Here is an 18,875-nt window from a genome sequence, read left to right as displayed (position 1 = left end):
TCGATAAGGACGGACAGCCTTTAGATAGTTCACTCAGGAGAAGAGACGTCCCGGACAGTGCTTCGGACCTCTGATCCGGAAAACCAGAAGATCTTCACAGAGCATTTGAAAGTTTCTGTTCCTGAAGATGGAGAGAGGCGTCATGTTGAGTAGAGATCTTCCAGACATCGAGGTAGATTAATATTCTTAACTAATAGTGTATGTTTTCTTCTTGCTTTGCCTCTTTTCACAGCTGGATTCTGTTATTTACTGTCTTCATTAGTGAACTGTTTGCACTGATGATACAAAACGACATTGCACATCATGCTACATGGTATCAGCAGCGATATGAGTTATGTGGGAATAAGTACATTTTTATGGCAAGTTTAGTTACACTTTATGGGACCATTTGTTGTTACAACAGTGTTTGGAAAATACCATAGTAGAAAACAGTCTCTGAAAATGAAATCTGTAGAGGAATTTTTACAAGTACAAATGGGGATTTGTGGATTAACCTCCAGCATAGCAGACAGAACGGTAATCTGAGGCAACACAAAGCCTCACACTTTGCACATGACTGACCCAGTGTTGAACCGGTGTAACGGCTCTGATCTTTAATTATGTAAGTTTAAAAGAAAACAGTGAAAAGTTTCGCACCGTGTCTTGCCTTTATGTAGTCCTGAGTCAGTTATTAATTATCTCTCCCTTTAGAAATTCCAAAGACTTGCAGACACAAAACAGTTTTCAGTTGGATTGAAGTGACCTTAAAGGGCACGTGACTATTTTCACTCGTAAGTTTCTCAGCACATCTCAACCTGTGAGAACAGTCAGTCTTCTGTCACTCTGGAGTGAAGTTTCAAAAGTAAGAGATGAAATGATCCTAAATATGTCGTCCTTCTGAATGTAGGATCCCATTTTTTAAAAACAAAAGTCAGGAATAAAAGAATATTTCAGCCTGTCTCTGTCCCATGTGAGTGCCCCACTTACATATAAAGGTAGTAATAAACGGCTGAAGTAGCCTTGTAAGCAACATCAGACACACTGTTTTTTAAAAGTTGTGAAACAAATTGCAATGCATTACTGACAAGCCTTACAACACTCTGACTGCACAAAGCACGCTGATCCGTTCTGTCTTACAGCAAACTAAAGAGACAAGAGAGTGAAACTTAAAAGAGTAAAAATCTATTTCTATTGCACCATTTGAAAACGCAGATCACAATGTGCTTGACAAAAAAACCAAACCAAGGATGACGTAAACAACTGAAAACACATGTAAAAACCAAGTCTGTAAAGATTTTCAACTGCTTTCTAAGAATCCACTTGACTTGAGTTGCAACAATTTAAGATCACGACTTCAGAAACACTGCAACCTTCAGTTTTGAACTTGGGATGAAGAACATCCAATAATCCCTGATCTCAGTCGCTGCTGCAGATAAAAGGTTGTAGAAGTTCACTGATTGATGAAGGTGTTGGGTCATACAGAGCCCTTAAAATCAGAACCAGGAAAGAAACTTGGAAAAAGAGGCAAAAGCTCAGCTTCAATAGTGGACCATCACTTTTCCAAGTGTGCACAGAGATACATGATCATAAATCTACCATCAAATACCAGCAAAACACTGAATGGTACCAAAACCTTTACGTCCTGTCCCAACCAAAGCACTTTTGGACCTGGTTCTGTTGATCAGTTGGCTTCAGTATTAGTAAGATGAGCAGATTTCAGATGTCAGTTGTGCTGACAGAACCTTAAAAAGGCCAGACGGGTTGTTGTTTTCTGAAACATACAACTGCACATACCTGCTCACTATCATCACTTAAACAACCTGCTATTCTGCAATATGGTGCAACAGTAAGGATTAAAAGGGTAGAAAGCCTCGTTGTGTACTTCCAAACATGGTCTTACATAACAAGCCATGTGTTGTAGATAAGAGACATGCAGCACGAGTGGACATGCAGGTGCACGTGTGGAGTTGGATAAAATAAACAGAGAATAAAATTCTCTGTTTGTTCAACACATGTTAAATAACTGCAAGGTGATGTGAAAAAGTGTTAGAATCAGTCCCTCTACATGAGTTGAAAGTAGAAATTAATCTGATGGTACACTATGTGACAATTTGAAAACATCATAGGGTTATTTTAAGAGTAATTATTTTAAGCTGATGATGGCAGTGACATGGCCTGAGATTAAAGTCTCACACAAACCCACACAAGCCCAACACAACTAACAGTGTAGCCTGTTAGAGGGCTGCACACTAACTTGTGAAACTAGAGTTATATCCAGAAACGTCTATTTTTCTGGCAGATCTTTTATGCAAAACCATTTCTCTGCAACTTTTGTTCCTGTACAGAAGCAACGGTGCAGCCACATACGACCAAGTAGTCCTGACCAAGCAAAAGATGTTTAGTGAATTGGTAGCAACTCAAAGATTTCACATTATTGTCACTTAAAAGTCTATAGACAGAATAAAATTCCATTTTTTTTCTGTGCAAATAAAGAATCTGTTGGTGCATTTAACCCTTACATATTGTTTGGGTTAAATTTGACCGGTTTCTGCATCTGACAGCAGTAAAAATATCCAGAACGTCAGTTTTTTAGCCTGATATTTAAAGACTTTTACTAAAGCAACCCAAAATACACAAAAATGAACATATTTTAAACTGTCATAGTTTTGTACAGGTGCTACAAATGTTTGTACATTGAGGCTGTTTTGGGTCAAATGTGACCCGTGTCCAGTGAGATGGATTTCAGATCTACCAGTGTGGGTCAAATCAAGGAAAATGGTGGTTTTAGGGAATCTTGAAACTGTACAGGCCATGTTTTAAGTAATTTTCTTTTTTTAAATTTACATTTGTTAATGTTAAATAGGCTATTTAGACATTCTTAATAGATCTGTAGTTTAAAATTTGGCATAGACACTTGAGGGAATTCTTGACAGGAGTTCTTCACAGTATGGTTCGGGTCAATTTTGACATAAAATATGAGCAGTATGTAGTTGAAGTCTGAGGATAGATGACAGCTGTTGATTTAGTTGAAGCTCCTGTACCGACTCTTACAGACTGTACAGATGAAACTTAAGTGGTACAAACTGCTGATCAGTGCAAGACTGAACCAGAACCTGCAGAAAAAAAGCAAGAAATGAAAGGCTGGACGGACATAGTGTGATGTGTTAACTATGTGGAGGTCCTGAGCGGAACAAGGACACTGTTAATGTAGGTGTCTTAGATGTGCTTATTTATCTTATGTGTAATTATTAACACAAAAGTCACAACTTCAGCAATCATTCTGTATATAAACTATTTGGACTTCCACGTGACAGTCTTGCCTGCATGAGCAAACTATGACAGTGAGGCATTAAAAAAGGACTTTTTAATGTACATTCACTGACTGAAAAAAAAGAGTAGAAATACACTACTGAGCAATGATCTCAGGATGGACACCTCAGTTCAAATTGTCAACAAACAGTCAGTCGTTGAGTTAGAATGACTCACAAGACTATCAGGCCTCCTCTTGGGCCAGTAGCACTGAAATACTCAGTGCCATGTGGGCTTCATACAGTAAACTTTCTAATATACCACCTACAGAGACCAGAGACCAGAGACCTTCGCATTCTTTGATAGCACCACTTAAATAATTCCTTATCTGCAATGAAAACCTTAAGAGCTAATTAAGCTGCCTTTTAGTGTAGAATCTAGTACAGATTGTAACAAGATGTCAGCATGGGACAAATTGTATTTTCCTTTTCCTCTGGCTGTTTTACCTGCTGAGGGAGTTTTCACACGTCCTGGTGATTACAGTTAACATCCCCCCTCGGCTGATGCTGCTGCAGCCTGTGAACTCATCCATAGTTCAGTGTCCCAGCTGCAAACATCACACCCTCAGTCTCTGATTGTTATCTCAGGAGACTTTAATCATACATCGCTCTCTGCCACTTTCCTCACATTCAGTTAGCATGTTGACTGCCCAACCAGAGACGGTGGGGTCTTGGACCTGCTGTGTGAGGACACCAGGATGCATATCACTTCATTATTATTTTCTTGTACTTTCTATATTTTTGGATGCTGCTGTGGCGTGGAAATGTCCCCCAATGGAGGATAAATAAAGTATTCTATTCTATTCCATTATGCGTTAATGCAACAGGTCACATCGCCTCAGTGCATTGACCCGGCACCTCATCTTTATCTTATCTTCACCACAACCATCCAAACAAACCAGCACATCTCTGTCTGTGATAGAAAGACAAACAACACAAAGTTTTTTTTAAGTTAAAATACATTCTTGAAACACATATAAATGAAACGGACATTGTTAACTCATGATCGTGAGATAACAGGAAAAGGAATATTGCAAATAATGGCTGCTATTGTCCTTCATAAGTCAACTCATTTAATAGTAGGAAGAGCTCATTCATAACTTAGAATGATAGGATAAGAGTCTATCCATGTCTATCAGAGTTAAAGAGTCTGTATTTGTTTGACCTCTTTTTTCTTTTCAGAGCATCTTGGCTCTGAACCCCAGAGTGAAGAGTCACGCTCAGATCGTGTCCACAGCAAGTAAGAAGAAAGAAAAGAAACACTGGAAGAGAAACCCTGAGAGGAACTGCGATGTAAGATACAGACACAACTTAGTTCTGATTGAGAGTGTGTTTTAGTCAAGTTAAAGCATATTTGTGTTATTTACTCTGTTCATCTTCCTCTTTCTGCTTCCTCCACTCTTTCTTTCAGTCTTGTGTGAAGTTAGAGAACAACTTTGATGATATCAAACACACGACGCTGAGCGAACGAGGAGCTCTACGGGAAGCACTGAGGTCAGAGTGAATGTGATTTTGTCCCTTTTTGTTTCAAAGGACTTCTTGAACACCAAATCTCACAGCTTTGAACGACAACAAGCTGTTTAAGTGTTGTCAGACCAGCTGTACATGTGTAAAGCTGCAGCACCTGAAACAAGAACAACAAATAAAGGCTCATTAATGTGGCCTCCTGCAGGCAAAGGGAGCAATAGCTGCTAGAATCTGAACACTTCAGCCATGTGCAAGCAATGAATGTTGCTGCTGCACTGCCAGGATCCACAGTGATGGAGGAAATATCTCAACAGCTGTGAACATAATGCAGATTTTACACAGTCATCTATCATCCTCACATGATGGGGACGAGTTTTCCTCCAGTGCTACATTTCTGGTTTTTAGTAAAATCTCTGTTAAACTGTTGAAATTTTATAAACACACACTGAGATCTACCTCAAGATTAAATTGCACTTACTTGCTTAACCTTTAAACTATAGCTGCATCATCAGGTCAAAATGAAGCATCTTTCAGTGCTTCTAGGTGTTTAAGTTAAAGTAAGTAAAGTTTTTGTTTTTTTATCAAGTTTCCAAAGTTCATATACTTGAGCATAGAGTACTAGTGAAGTTGCAGTGCTGCAGGAGGCTGCTAAATCCTTTTTAGTGGAGTTTCATTTAGTACATGAGACCTGTAGCATTACAGCCAGTTCTAGTAGCTTTGAAGTGCCAGTTTTAGGAGAAACTTAAACTGAGTCAAAAATTTTTTTTGAAGGTTAATCCATATGTACATTTTTACAGCTCAACTTGTACCAGGTCCTATTAATTGATTAGCTATATTACAAAAATGTGACAGAAATGTTCCTGTTCAATAACTGCTTCACTGCATTAGCCCCCATACATATGATTTAAATCTTTCATTCTGACGATTTCTAGCAAAAGAACAATCGCAAGACAGCAATGAAATCTAATACTTTTTAGTGAACTGTTGGGTGGTGCTGACTTCACATTTCCTTGCAATGATATTTGCTGTTACAAGTATTTTTCATCCAACTAAAACAAATGTGTGTTTAGGTGTCTGAAATGTGCTGATGCTCCCTGTCAGAAGAGCTGCCCGACTAACCTGGACATCAAGTCATTTATCACAAGTATCTCCAATAAGGTAAAGTGAAAAAACACACACTGCTCTTTGCATACATGTGAGCACAGCGAAGCTAAACAGCAATGTTCTGATGTTAAAGTGAAGAGAACTGGAGCCAAAAAAAGAACAGAATATAAATATATTGATAGATGCATGCAGTACGATATTGGTCCTTTCCTTCATGTCTGTATATGTTTTTGTGTTTCTTCATGTAACAGAACTACTATGGAGCAGCACGAGCCATTCTGTCTGACAACCCTCTGGGTCTGACCTGTGGGATGGTCTGTCCCACATCAGAGTTGTGTGTTGGAGGCTGCAACCTGTACGCTTCTGAGGAAGGACCCATCAACATCGGAGGCTTACAGCAGTTTGCTACTGAGGTACGACTGGTTTAGTTTCCAGAACACACATCTACTGCTACTCACATTTCTCAGCTGGGAGTTACACACTCCTGCAGTTAAGACACTTTTATATGATACACTGATGTGTGTGAGCTTATTCTTGGTTTTGCATGTCTTTGAGGACCCAAAATATATTATTCATAGGTGTAAATGACAGATATCAGACACTGGTTTTAAATGTGAAACTATGTTTTTAAAACTCATTGAATTATATGCAGTTTAGTTTATCATTACTGTAGAACTTGTGTATGACCAGCAGCTTATGATGGCTGATGGTGGCTGATAACAGCAGACTTAAACATACTGTACTGTGCACAGGTGGCTGAATTTCTTTTTCTTGAGTTTCACAAAATCCACTGACTGGCTTTTTCTAACACATAGCACAGTCTTCATGACCAGATAAATTTGGATGGATTTAAACTCAGCCATGGGTAGAAGGTATAAAAATGAAGGGTAAAGAGCTGTGGTGGACCCAGGACTACATTAAAACCCAACAATGATACAATTATGATGAAAATTCTTAAAATACAGTCCATCAAAGGTCTCAGCAAGTTTAGCCTTTAAGTGCATTTGTGTGTGTGTGTGTGTGTTCCTTCTCAGGTGTTCAGTAAAATGGGAATCCCTCAAATCAGGAATCCTGAACTGCCACCAGCCAATGAGATGCCAGTGTCTTACCACAGCCCGATCGCTCTGATTGGCTGCGGCCCTGCGTCCATCAGCTGTGCTTCATTTCTGGCCCGTCTGGGATATGATAACATCACCATATTTGAGAAACAGAAGTACACTGGAGGGCTGAGGTATTGCTATTATCAATGTACTGCAGATTATAGGAAACCAATTCAAGTCACTGTTTTTTTAATAAAGCATATTTACAACAAAGGGCTTTCTCCTAGTTAAAATAGAAAAATACAAAAACAAAATACAGAAATAAACAAACAAGTTATTTATGGTGTGATTTTACTTTAGTAATTTACATTTTCAGGATTAAAACCCTACAAAAATATACCAAATACTATTTTACCAGAGTATAATGCATAATAAAACCCTACATTATTATTCATTATGGAAAATAGTGTAACTAATGGACAAAAACACAAAATCCATGTTCTAAAATCTATGTTTCTCCACGTAGCACATCAGAAATCCCTCAGTTCCGGCTTCCTTATGAAGTCGTCCAGTTTGAAATAGACCTGATGAAGGATCTGGGAGTCAAGGTATAAACTGTGGCGTCTCATTATGCACTGATGAATATTTTTACTCATTACTCAGTCATCGCATCCTTACAGTTGTGTTAAAACTTGTGTTGTTTGCAGGTGGTTTGTGAGAAGGGTTTAGGAGTGAATGGAATGACTCTGACGTCTCTGAAGAAGGAGGGATTTAAAGCCGTCTTCATTGGGATCGGTGAGTTTCACATTTCAAGTGTCATAAAGTGGATCCAGTTTAGTTTTGCACCCTTGAATCCATATTTAACAGATAAATACATACTGTACACGGCTGTTTGTGTGCTTTTCTTGCCATTATTAAAGCAAGTGAGCCTTTAGTTTTTAAGCATATTTGTACAAAGTTGTAATAGACATTTAAATTACATTAACAGCCCAATAATTCAGCAATACTCATGTTTTATTTGTGTGTGTTGTTTGTGTATGTCTATGTGTGTGAGTCCAGGTCTCCCTCAGGCCAACAGAGCTAAAATCTTCCAGGGCTTAACTATGGATCAAGGCTTCTTCACTTCTAAAGACTTTCTGCCAATGGTGGCTTCTGCCAGCAAGAAAGGTACTACAGAGAGAAACCAAAATCATCTGCTTCTGAGGGTTTATTGTGCTATTTATTTACATGTTAACTGTACAAAAACAGGTCAAAACTGTAAATAGTGTCGGCACCACAAATCTGTATCTTTACAGCTGATAATTGGTTCTGGTACAATTTGTTTGAGTATAGAATTGCACTATTTATTTAGTGATTTTAAAACAATTAAAAATGTTATTGTATGAATATTTGCTATTATTTGAAAGAGGAAATGTGCATATTAAGCACTGAAATTGATAAATAATCAATTTAAACAGAATTAGAATAAAATTAGAATAAAACTTTATTGATCCCTTCGGTACAAGACCTCAGGGAAATTGCTAAATAAACTAAACTGGTAATTTATAGATTTTGTTCAACTACAGATACATGTTGACAAACCACAACAAGCCAAAACTGTAAATAATTTCCACATGAAAAATCTGAAATTTTACAAATTTATTTTTCTACAATGTGTGCTTATAAAATTACATAATTTTTGAGTGTTTAAAGCAGCAAAAATATCATTTTTATACAGATATTTGCTATCATTTTTACAACATTTTCTGTTTTTTGAACGCTACAATAATCAACTGTTTCTTTAAACCTATTTTTTGTGGCGCCCTTGCTGCCAAATATTTTCTTTTTTTTATTTGTATACATTTCATGGTATAAAATAAAGCCTCTGTGCTTGGTTTAGGCAGAACAACTGCTTTCATATGTCACCAATCATGCTATGAACTATGGACAAATCCCTCAGGAAATTCTGCGCTATGTGAACTCCTAAAGGGCCCACAGTGGTGCTGAAATGCCTCATATGAGCTCTCGTGCACTTATTAATCTGACAGTGGGACAATCCTGAGTCCTCATACATATAGTTGGAAAATGCCTCAATGTCTTTGAGTCCTATTAAAGACATTTTCATGGTGAGAAGTGCATGTACACATAACTGTGTCTCCTCCTCAGAGACACTCTCACGCTGCTGTATCTGTCTCAGGTATGTGTCAGTGTCGCTCCTCGCTGCCTGAGCTGAGGGGAGTCGTGATAGTTTTGGGTGCCGGTGACACAGCGTTTGACTGTGCGACATCTGCCCTCCGCTGTGGAGCCAGGAGAGTTTACGTCTGCTTCAGGAAGGGATTCACCAACATCAGAGCTGTTCCTGAGGAGGTACGGACGACCAGACAGACACACAGTCAGATGCATGAATGGATGACTACATGAGTATTTGTGTGCTTCCTGTCAGATGGAGCTGGCTAAAGAGGAGCAGTGCGAGTTCCTGCCCTTCCTGTCTCCCCGTGAGGTCATCATGAAGAACGGACGGGTTGCCGGGTTACAGTTCTGCCGCACCGAGCAGACGGAGGGCGGTGATTGGCTGGAGGACGAGGACCAGATTGTCAGGTTGAAGGCTGATTACATCATCAGCGCTTTTGGTTCGATGCTGAACGAACCACAAGGTAATGAAGAAATCAGCTTTAACTTTGATCAAATAGAACATTGATAAGAGTTAAGATTTGTTTGTAAAACTTTGTCCAGTTTCTGAATGGTTGCTGTGATTTTTTAGACGATTATTTTTTTAAGTGATGTTAAATATTGATTTTTAAAACTTTAGTAACTGGAGGCCGATGATTTGCATGCGAGAATTTTGAATGATATAGAATATGGGATTGTATGTAATCATCATGGCTTGCTAAAAACTGTGACCAACAATCGAAAAGGCCTCAACCAAACTGCATATTTGCATTGTCATATAACAAAATAAGCTTTTAGGAATCTTTTCTGTGGTATTATATTCTATCTAACTAGAACTCAGCTAGTCTTTATCGATTTTTCCAGACGCACCAGGGGTCACACAAGTGTTATCTCACAGAAAAAAATGAATGAAAATAATGAAGTGCTGATGATCTGTCCCACACCAGCTGACTTTCTTAACTAGACAAGAGCTAAAATGACCTCATGAAACATCAGCATGGACTGTCCAACTAAATAACAGGAAGCAAGGTTCTAGGAAAACAGAAATTAACTTACCAAAATAAAACTGAGCCTTGGATGTTATGTTCCAACTGGTTTAAAGGCTGTAATATGAGACACAAAAATGGTTTTAATGCAAATGAAAATGACATTGAATTATTGGAAATAAAACAACACAGAGGGACAAACAAAGGAGGGGTAATACCACAGAGAGTGTAAACATGGTGAGGAGACACACAGGAGAACCAACACAGGACACATATCAACAGTAGGTGTTGTTCCAAACTGATGCAGGAGGTGAACGCAGAATATAACATAACTGGAGGCTGATGTGTTGTTGTATGTTGCCTGTGTTTAGTGTCTGCAGCCATGGCTCCTGTGAAGCTGTCCCGCTGGGGAACTCCAGAGGTGAACACCGACACCATGCAGACCAGTGAGCCCTGGGTGTTCGCAGGAGGAGACATCGCTGGTTTGGCAAACACCTCAGTGGAGTCGGTGAATGACGGCAAACAGGCCTCATGGCACATTCACAGATACATACAGGTAAACCTCTTCTCTGAACATCTGTGAACAGATCTGGATTAAATGCCTGCAGTGGGCATTCAGCAGTTCATTCTTAAGATGTCCCGACTTATTCTGCACTCTTTCCTCCAGTTTGTGCCTGAATTAGCCTACAGGACGAACAGAGAGGGAACCACGCTGCTGCTTTCTGACACTTTGTCCCATTTGATTTAAAAAGCAACAGGACGCTCTGTGTGTTTGTCATGTGCTGCTGGAGCTAGAAGTCTTTTTAATGGAATGAAGTGGACCAAATTATTTTCTCTGTAGTATTTGATTTACACCTTTAATTTTCAATTTCAATGTGATGTTGGTTTGGTTCTCTTATGTGAGATGTTTAATCCAGTGGCAGAGTTAAGGGATGGTTGAACTGTGGTCGTGGCACATCAGTATATGATCACACAATCAATACATGATCAATACTGAAGCATGTTAGACGGCTACGCATACACTCATAACTGGAGCTGTATCGTCTCTCTATTATCACCTGAATTGTAATTAACAATTCAGAAAACATAACTTTGAACAACTGTTTCAGATTATTTTTAAAAACAATCCATGGTTACATAAAAAACAGCTATTATATCCGGTCCTCATTGTGTACATCTGTATGGTAGTCTCTACAATTAAATGATAAAAGTACTCGCTAAAAGGGCTTTTATTTTAACTTACAGTGATTTGTCACGAAGAAAAAAAAGTGTGAGTGATTGTCTCAGCCTTAACACCACTAAATCATTCAGAGGAGCACATGAATACATTCCACCACTGATTTCTTTACTTATAAACTCATCGTCACATATCAATTAATAACGGGGCTTATAATGTGTTCAACTTTGACATGACTGCATAAAATGTCATATTAGGGTCATTCCATCTCAAATCATCAAACTTTTAGAACAAATTCTGCTTGAACATCTTCCTGCAAATATTTGTAGCATAAAATTATTATATTTCTAAAGATAAATTTAGCTTGATATGTCAAGCACTTTTCACAATAATATATTTTAATAAATTGCCCGTCGACCCACTCTTAGCACATTTGTTTTAATTGGAATTTGAGGCTATGTTTGAACCACGATATCTGAGGAATTATTAAAGATAAAGCCATGAACTTTTCACTGGTATGCAGGTATCTGTACCATTGAAAATTTCATGGTCACTTTAATCAGTTTTTCAAGTTCAGAAAAATTCCTTTTTTCATTTTTCTCCTGCAGTCGCTGCATGGACAGACAGTGGATCAGGTCCCAAAGCTGCCGCTGTTCTACAGCGCTATAGATCAGGTGGACATCAGCGTGGAGGTTTGTGGAATAAAGTTTCCAAACCCATTCGGCCTGGCCTCTGCTCCTCCCACCACCAGCAGCGCCATGATCAGAAGAGCCTTTGAGCAGGGATGGGGCTTCGCTCTGACCAAGACGTTTGGACTGGACAAGGTACAGTACACACTGAAGATGTAAGGTACCAAACAAACTGGTACACAAAAGTGAGCAGACTCTGAAATAAAGGTAACCACCTGTATACATCTGCCTCTGCAGGACCTGGTGACCAACGTGTCTCCTCGTATTGTGCGTGGAACCACCTCAGGTCACGTCTATGGACCTGGTCAGGGTTCCTTCCTCAACATCGAGCTCATCAGTGAGAAGACGGCAGCCTACTGGTGTCAGACGGTCACTGAGCTGAAGAAGGACTTTCCCCACAATGTAAGATGCACGTCACATATCATCTTTGGCTCGAGTGTTTCACTATCTCAGGAATAAACTAAACTAATTTTTGCTGTTGGCGATCTGTCATTCATGAACATTAGATGAATTATTAATGATTGATGTACTTTAATTTTCCTTTTTATGTATTATTTGTTAAATGTTTTAACTATTTTTGAGTTGTATTCATCAGATTTTTATCCATATTTCATTATTCTTAAATATATATATTTCATTTTTATTTTATTTTATTTTTTCCTGTCATCTTTTTCTTTATTATTTTTTATTCCCAGTGTATGTTGCTCCATGATATATTTCACTTTAGCTTTTAGTGACATTTGCGCCTCATGGCTGAGATGCTTCAGGTTTTCAATGCACACACAGTTTGTGAAATGATTTGGAATCACTGCAAACTGACTAGTAATCATAATCATAATAATAAGAAATGAAAGAGCACAAAATAGAAAAGTATGTTGGCAGTGCTTGCTGGTGAGATCAAAGGCCTTAAATTTATAGTTTCTATACCAAGTGCGAGTGTTCCTACCAGTGTTAAAAAGAGATTTCTGAGTTAGTTTCCTTAATTTCCTTAGTTTCATTTTTCTTCACCCCCATACTGAGATGCATCAATCACCCAGGTTTTTTTTTTTTTAAGTCATTGTGTCTGGAATATCATGTATAGAGGAACCAATCAATAGTTATGTGATACTTTCTTTGGGGGTCTACAAGATGTTTCCTTGTGCCTTTCTGTCAGGTGGTGATCTCGAGTATAATGTGCAGTTACAACAAGGAAGACTGGACGGTGCTCGCCAAGATGGCCGAGGTGAGAAAGTTGGTAGATTAACAATGAATATTCACAGAACATGCCCAGTATAATGATGGTGCAATTGTTACATAAAGGTAAAAATGAAAACAAAATATGTATGCGTTTAGGAGTCAGGAGCAGATGCACTGGAGCTGAACCTGTCTTGTCCTCATGGGATGGGAGAGCGAGGCATGGGCCTGGCCTGTGGGCAGGTACGCACACAGCTAAAGTTTTTATGGATGCTTTTTTTCAGAATTATTTTCACACATGAAAAAAATTCCTGCTTCTGATCCAACAATGTGCGATAAACAAAATGTATAATTGTATTTTTAAATTATTAAAAGGCAAAACAAAAAAACGGAATAAATATAAAAGGAAAATGCAGACAATTAAAGAAAGAAGAAACATATTACAAACAGGTTGGATACGGCGCATATTTATCACACAGCTGAAACCTAATTGAACAAAAACAACTCTTTGAAATACATTTGTGTGTTTGTTGTACCTTTAGGACCCAGTGTTGGTGCGTAACATCTGTCGCTGGGTGCGTGCAGCTACTTCCATTCCCTTCTTTGCCAAACTGACGCCAAACGTCACCAACATCGTCGACATCGCCAAGGCTGCCCACGAAGGTGAACACACGTCACCACAACCTGATTTATCGTTTTAATTTGTGTAGTACAAATAATTTAAAACCCACAATGCAGCGTGTAATGAATGCCTGTCAGACAGCTCTTAACAAGATTGTAACCGTTGTGTTAAAGGTGGAGCAGACGGAGTCACAGCCACCAACACAGTCTCAGGTATGATGGGACTGAAGGCTGACGGGTCTCCATGGCCAGGTGTTGGTGTGGGCAAACGCACCACGTATGGAGGAGTGTCTGGTAAGTACAGATTCCCAAGATGTAACATGACATAAATCAACCAAAATGTAAGATTGTTTTTGTGACAGAGACGCATGTGTTTCATTGATTCCATCATGAGTAAGTAAAAGCTACAGGAAACTTAAAACTGCCATGATATGCACAATCTTTACAAGTTTATGTTAACTTTTATTCATAACTATAAATACACAGATTTTTTGGGGGGGGTTGCTTTGAAGTGCAGTGGTGCTCTCTGCTCATGGAAGTGTATTTAGATATTTTCTATTCAAAAACGAACAAAATCTAGAATTATCGGCTAATCTGTGGATTATTTTCTGATTAACTGACTGATCAATAAAAATAGTTGTAAGAAATGAAAATCACAGAGAACTTTTAGAATTTCAGTTTTGTCCAACTACAACCAAATCCACAAGCATAACAATCAAAACCACCTAAAAAAAAATTGTAAATAATAAACAAAAATATTTGAGAAGCAAAACATATCAGATGTTTCAGGCATTTTACAGCAAAAATTACTCTTGGCAGTTCTTAAAAAAGCTAGCAATGTTTGTTTCAAGGGACTATTTGGTTCAGTTCTACCTGTGTTTACTGTTTGCGTATTTTCATCTATAATAAAGCATCCCATCCAATAAGCTTGTCATATATTTTGTATGTAAAAATCTTAATTAGTCATAGTAAGTAGAAATAGTCCAGGGATAAGTGCAATATTTCACTCTGAAGTATTGTAGAGTTAAAAGTTGCCCCAGAAGAAAGTGTGGTACCATTTGTACTCATGCATAGTCCTTGAATAAATGTTCATATTCATGACATGTGCAGGTAATGCCATCCGGCCCATCGCTCTCAGAGCAGTGTCAGCCATCGCCAGAGCGATTCCTGGTTTCCCTGTTCTGGCCACCGGAGGCATCGACTCAGCAGAGACTGGACTACAGTTCCTCCACGCTGGAGCCTCCGTGTTACAGGTCATAATAAAATAATTGTTACCCCTCTTGTTGTAAAAACAAAAACATTTTATTTCCTTGTCATTGCTGTCATCAGTGTATTCCTGTGACCTGTGTGTTAATGCCTGCATGCAAACCAAACTTCCTGCCAGATGAAAATCAAGTTGAATGTTAAAAGTTGGCATTGTAAACAGTTTCCTACATCAGTACTGTTTTTCTTTTCTTTTTTTTCTTAGAGAAACATCTAGTGAAACAAGTAGGGGTCATCGGACCCTAAAAACAGAACAAATGAATTTGACGTAATATTAAATCTCATTCCTGTTCCCTTTGGATTAGAAGCTAATGAGCCACAAAAGTGACTGAAAAACATCTGCAGTTGCGAATGCCCCAAAAATCCACCAGACCTAACATTAAAAGGGCAGAAATTGTCAAAATGTGGGGAAACTGTGAGGGTTTTTTTGTTTGTTTTTCTTGGCTTGATCTATTGTTGATGGTCATCTGTCTGTCTAACTGTGTCTCACTACGACAGGTGTGTAGTGCAGTTCAGAACCAGGACTTCACAGTGATTGAGGATTACTGCGTAGGTGTGTTACTGCATTTCTGTATCTGGTACTACTTTGAGATATTTAAATGACATGAACATACCATCAGTGTGAACTCATGTGTTTGTTTAGGTCTGAAGGCCTTGTTGTACCTGAAGAGCCTGGAGCTGAAGGACTGGGACGGTCAGTCTCCTCCAACTGAGAGACACCAGAAAGGAAAACCAGTTCCCAGAGTGGAGGACCTGGTTGGGAAGGTAATTACAGTAATAGTGACTAGTAATGCTGTCAGCAGTAGTAATCAGGTAGATTGGCTGTTTGGTCTTGAAGATGCCTGTTACACACCTATTGTTATGTTGCTCATCTCTTCGTGCTGTTATTGCAACACCGACTCAAATGTTTAGGTAGATGTTTAACTAATGTTTCCCATAAACGGTTGGTGTGTGTGTACAAACCCTGTGTCTGTGTGTGTGAACATGCAGAGCCTCCCTAGCTTTGGTCCATACCTCCAGCAGAAGAAAGAAGCTGTTGCAATGTACAAGAAACAGCTCCGAGAAGCTGGTACAACTGATACAGTGGAAGCCAACATCAGCAAAGTCAAGACGCCCAAAAAACCTGTTCCAGCTGTCAAGGTCTGCACACATTCAATACTCATTACTCCTGTTGGGTACATATAAGTTTTGGAAGGTTTTTTCTTCAGTTACTTTTCGGCACTGAGTTACAGTCAATTTAATTTGGATGTTTTGTTTTTTTTAGCAAGACATCAGACACCAGATTTCTGAAGCTTCCTCCTTCAGAGGAGTCATAGGTGTCTTGGTGGCCTCACTCTCGAGCCTCTTTCTCGCACAGTCACTCAGTTTTTGGGGACAACCTGCTTACTAATTATAGACAGGAATACAGATTCACCACTGACTGGATGCATGTGCTTTAATACTACAATCACTTCAGACACGCCACTGTACTCAAACAATCTCATTTTCACTAATTGTGTGATTTCTGACACCAACTGGCTGCATATGCGTTGAATAAGGTGTGTCGTTAGGGGTGGAAACGACATGCAATCACTTATTCTGCATTTCATGTTTTTAATTCATTGACATTACTTGATAGAAATCTGTCTTCACTTTGACACAAAAGAGGTTTTTAGGTTTTTTTTTTTCAAACTCTTGTCTAAAAAGCCAAACTACATTGACCATGATTCAATGTCGAAAAGCCATAAAAGGAGAAAACTTCCAAGGGAGGTGAATACTTCCTGTAAATGTATTAAAATTTCATACCAAGTAAATGCCTGTGCTTTATGTGTGGTGATGGCTTGTGTTTGTAGGATGTGATAGCCAGAGCGCTGCGGCACATTGGAGCATACCAGGAGCTTGACAACATGGAGCAGGTACGCAGCTTTTACTCACATATTGTAGTTCAAACACATTATGAGCACTTGAACTGAAATAAATGAACAAAAGACCAGAGACCCCATTTTTCTCACATTCTCAATGTCTTGACCTAACATGTCTAATAATGATCATTATAGAAAACAGTGCATGATTTCAGTGTAGTAATTATTAGAGTAAAGGCAGCTACCAGAGATTGTTGTTTGTCTTTTATAAGGCTGGGATATAAACTCGTGAGCTAATTGTTGACATATAAACTTTAGTAGTGACAAAAAGTAGCAAGACCTGCATTCACTGAAATTTAATATTGCACAATTTAAAATAAACTCTATATAGTCTGAGTATAATCATGGCCTCCTGTTGTGTTCTCAGGTCCAAGCCCTCATAGATGAAGAAATGTGCATCAACTGTGGTAAATGTTACATGACCTGCAATGACTCTGGATACCAGGTATGTCTGTCTGTCTCTGCTGCTGTTTTTAAAACTTGTTTTTAAGACTTGTGTGCAACAGTGCTGTAACGTGCCTCTCTTACGTCTTCCCAGGCTATAACGTTCGACCCAGAGACCCACCTTCCCTTCGTCACTGACAGCTGTACAGGCTGCACCCTGTGCTTCAGTGTCTGTCCCATCATAGACTGCATCAAGATGGTCACCAGGACAACGCCCTACAAACCCAAGAGGGGTGTACCGATTAGTCCTGTCTGCTAAAGAGAAAGATCCACCAAAACGTTCCACCTATTATTGTTAAGTTTGGTAAAAGTGGTGCTAACATTGTGTCCCAGTGATGCAAAAGTCATAAAAACATGTTTGTCTTGTGAACAGAGAAGGACAGGTGACATGGAGTAAAATGGCTTTAAAGGGAATATGATGTTGACTTGCAATGGCAGTGGTGAGAACGCTGTGAGATGCAGACAACCTTACAGTACTGGTAGAAATTTCCTCAAATTTAAATGTAATTCTGATTCAATTTATTTAGGTTCATGTGGATTTGGATTACTTGTGTGTACATAATTTCAAATTAAAAGGAATTTGCTGTCTGTTAAATGTGAGAATGTGAAAGGAAATGGATCCCTGATGTGTTTTATGAATTAAATAAAGCTCTTGTGATGCAGCAAATCATGTGTACTCTGGAGCACAAACTAACAGGGTTGTTGAGGTGATTATTACACACAAACAGGACCAGAATGTGTTTCTGTGAGTTTGTGCAGTCCTTTATTAGAAATTAGCAGCATTCCAATGTATGTATAATCTGTTACCAAAGTGTTTTTAGTACAAAGCACTGAATTATTAAAAGTAAAAGAAATCCTTATGCAAAATGTGTGAAGTTATTTCATCATTCCTAAACAGTCATACAACTTTTTAAGTAGCCACTTTTCATGTTGTTTAATTTTTACTGCTGCTTTACATTACTGCTTTACTGTATTTATCTGACTAGAATAATGAAACTCGTTAATCATTTGTTTATCAAAGTATACTATTATATTAAAAACAGAAACATTGCAACAGTATTAAAAAATATCTTCACCACCATAACATTAAAATAGTGGGTAGTACTTTTCATTAGCAATACAATAAAACATTTAAGTTTCATTTTTTTATTATTATTGTTTATTACAAGTTTTTATTATTTCACCTAGATTCTTTATATGTTATTAAAAAAAACGGCACTGTTAGCGCTCAGACCCTGATCATCTCTTCAGGTTCAAGAGGGTCCTACACACTGTAGTGGCTGGGCCCTAAAAACCACAAAGAACTTTTCTGTTCTGCTGACAAGTGGTGGAAAAGATAAATAAGTGGGTCGAAAAATGTGGTTTATATAGCACTAGCTTTAAGCTTCTTTGTTTTGGTATGCAGCTAATGATTATTTTAATTGTTGTATTATTTTTCACATTTCTTATTACTTGCTTGGTTTGTAAAACAAACAAACAAACAAACAAACAAGCAAACTTTTTTAAAAAAAAGTTTGAAATGCCACTCATAATTAGGCAGACACTTGTCATACTAATATCCTGTACAGATTCAAG

The 18,875-nt window shown here is 38.4% G+C and overlaps 1 protein-coding gene across 1 annotated transcript; it reads left to right on the top strand.

Moving 5' to 3' along the window:
- The first annotated feature begins 59 nt into the window (after positions 1–59).
- Positions 60–18,167, top strand: dpydb (dihydropyrimidine dehydrogenase b). Its single transcript, XM_008299050.1, has 25 exons — positions 60–172; positions 4,470–4,580; positions 4,699–4,781; positions 5,825–5,912; positions 6,110–6,271; positions 6,893–7,089; positions 7,425–7,506; positions 7,606–7,693; positions 7,958–8,065; positions 9,075–9,244; positions 9,321–9,531; positions 10,404–10,588; positions 11,818–12,033; positions 12,136–12,300; positions 13,052–13,120; positions 13,231–13,314; positions 13,614–13,734; positions 13,867–13,986; positions 14,803–14,945; positions 15,454–15,508; positions 15,599–15,720; positions 15,946–16,095; positions 16,788–16,850; positions 17,224–17,301; positions 17,395–18,167. Exons 1-25 carry the CDS (start codon positions 128–130, stop codon positions 17,557–17,559), a joined length of 3,081 nt encoding a protein of 1,026 aa, XP_008297272.1. The 5' UTR covers positions 60–127; the 3' UTR covers positions 17,560–18,167.
- Positions 18,168–18,875: the final 708 nt, after the last annotated feature.

Source organism: Stegastes partitus, unplaced genomic scaffold (genome assembly GCF_000690725.1).
Source record: "Stegastes partitus isolate 25-593 unplaced genomic scaffold, Stegastes_partitus-1.0.2 Scaffold1376, whole genome shotgun sequence".
Lineage (NCBI taxonomy): Eukaryota > Metazoa > Chordata > Actinopteri > Pomacentridae > Stegastes > Stegastes partitus.
Note: the sequence above shows the minus strand (reverse complement) of the source record. Positions and strands in the feature narration are given on the sequence as shown.

Coding starts and splice junctions, on each gene's coding strand:
- dpydb (XM_008299050.1), top strand. CDS start 128: ATGGAGAGAGGCGTCATGTTGAGTAGAGATCTTCCAGACATCGAG. Junction 13,987..14,802: donor CACGTATGGAGGAGTGTCTG/GTAAGTACAGAT, acceptor TGACATGTGCAG/GTAATGCCATCCGGCCCATC. Junction 16,096..16,787: donor AACCTGTTCCAGCTGTCAAG/GTCTGCACACAT, acceptor TTGTGTTTGTAG/GATGTGATAGCCAGAGCGCT.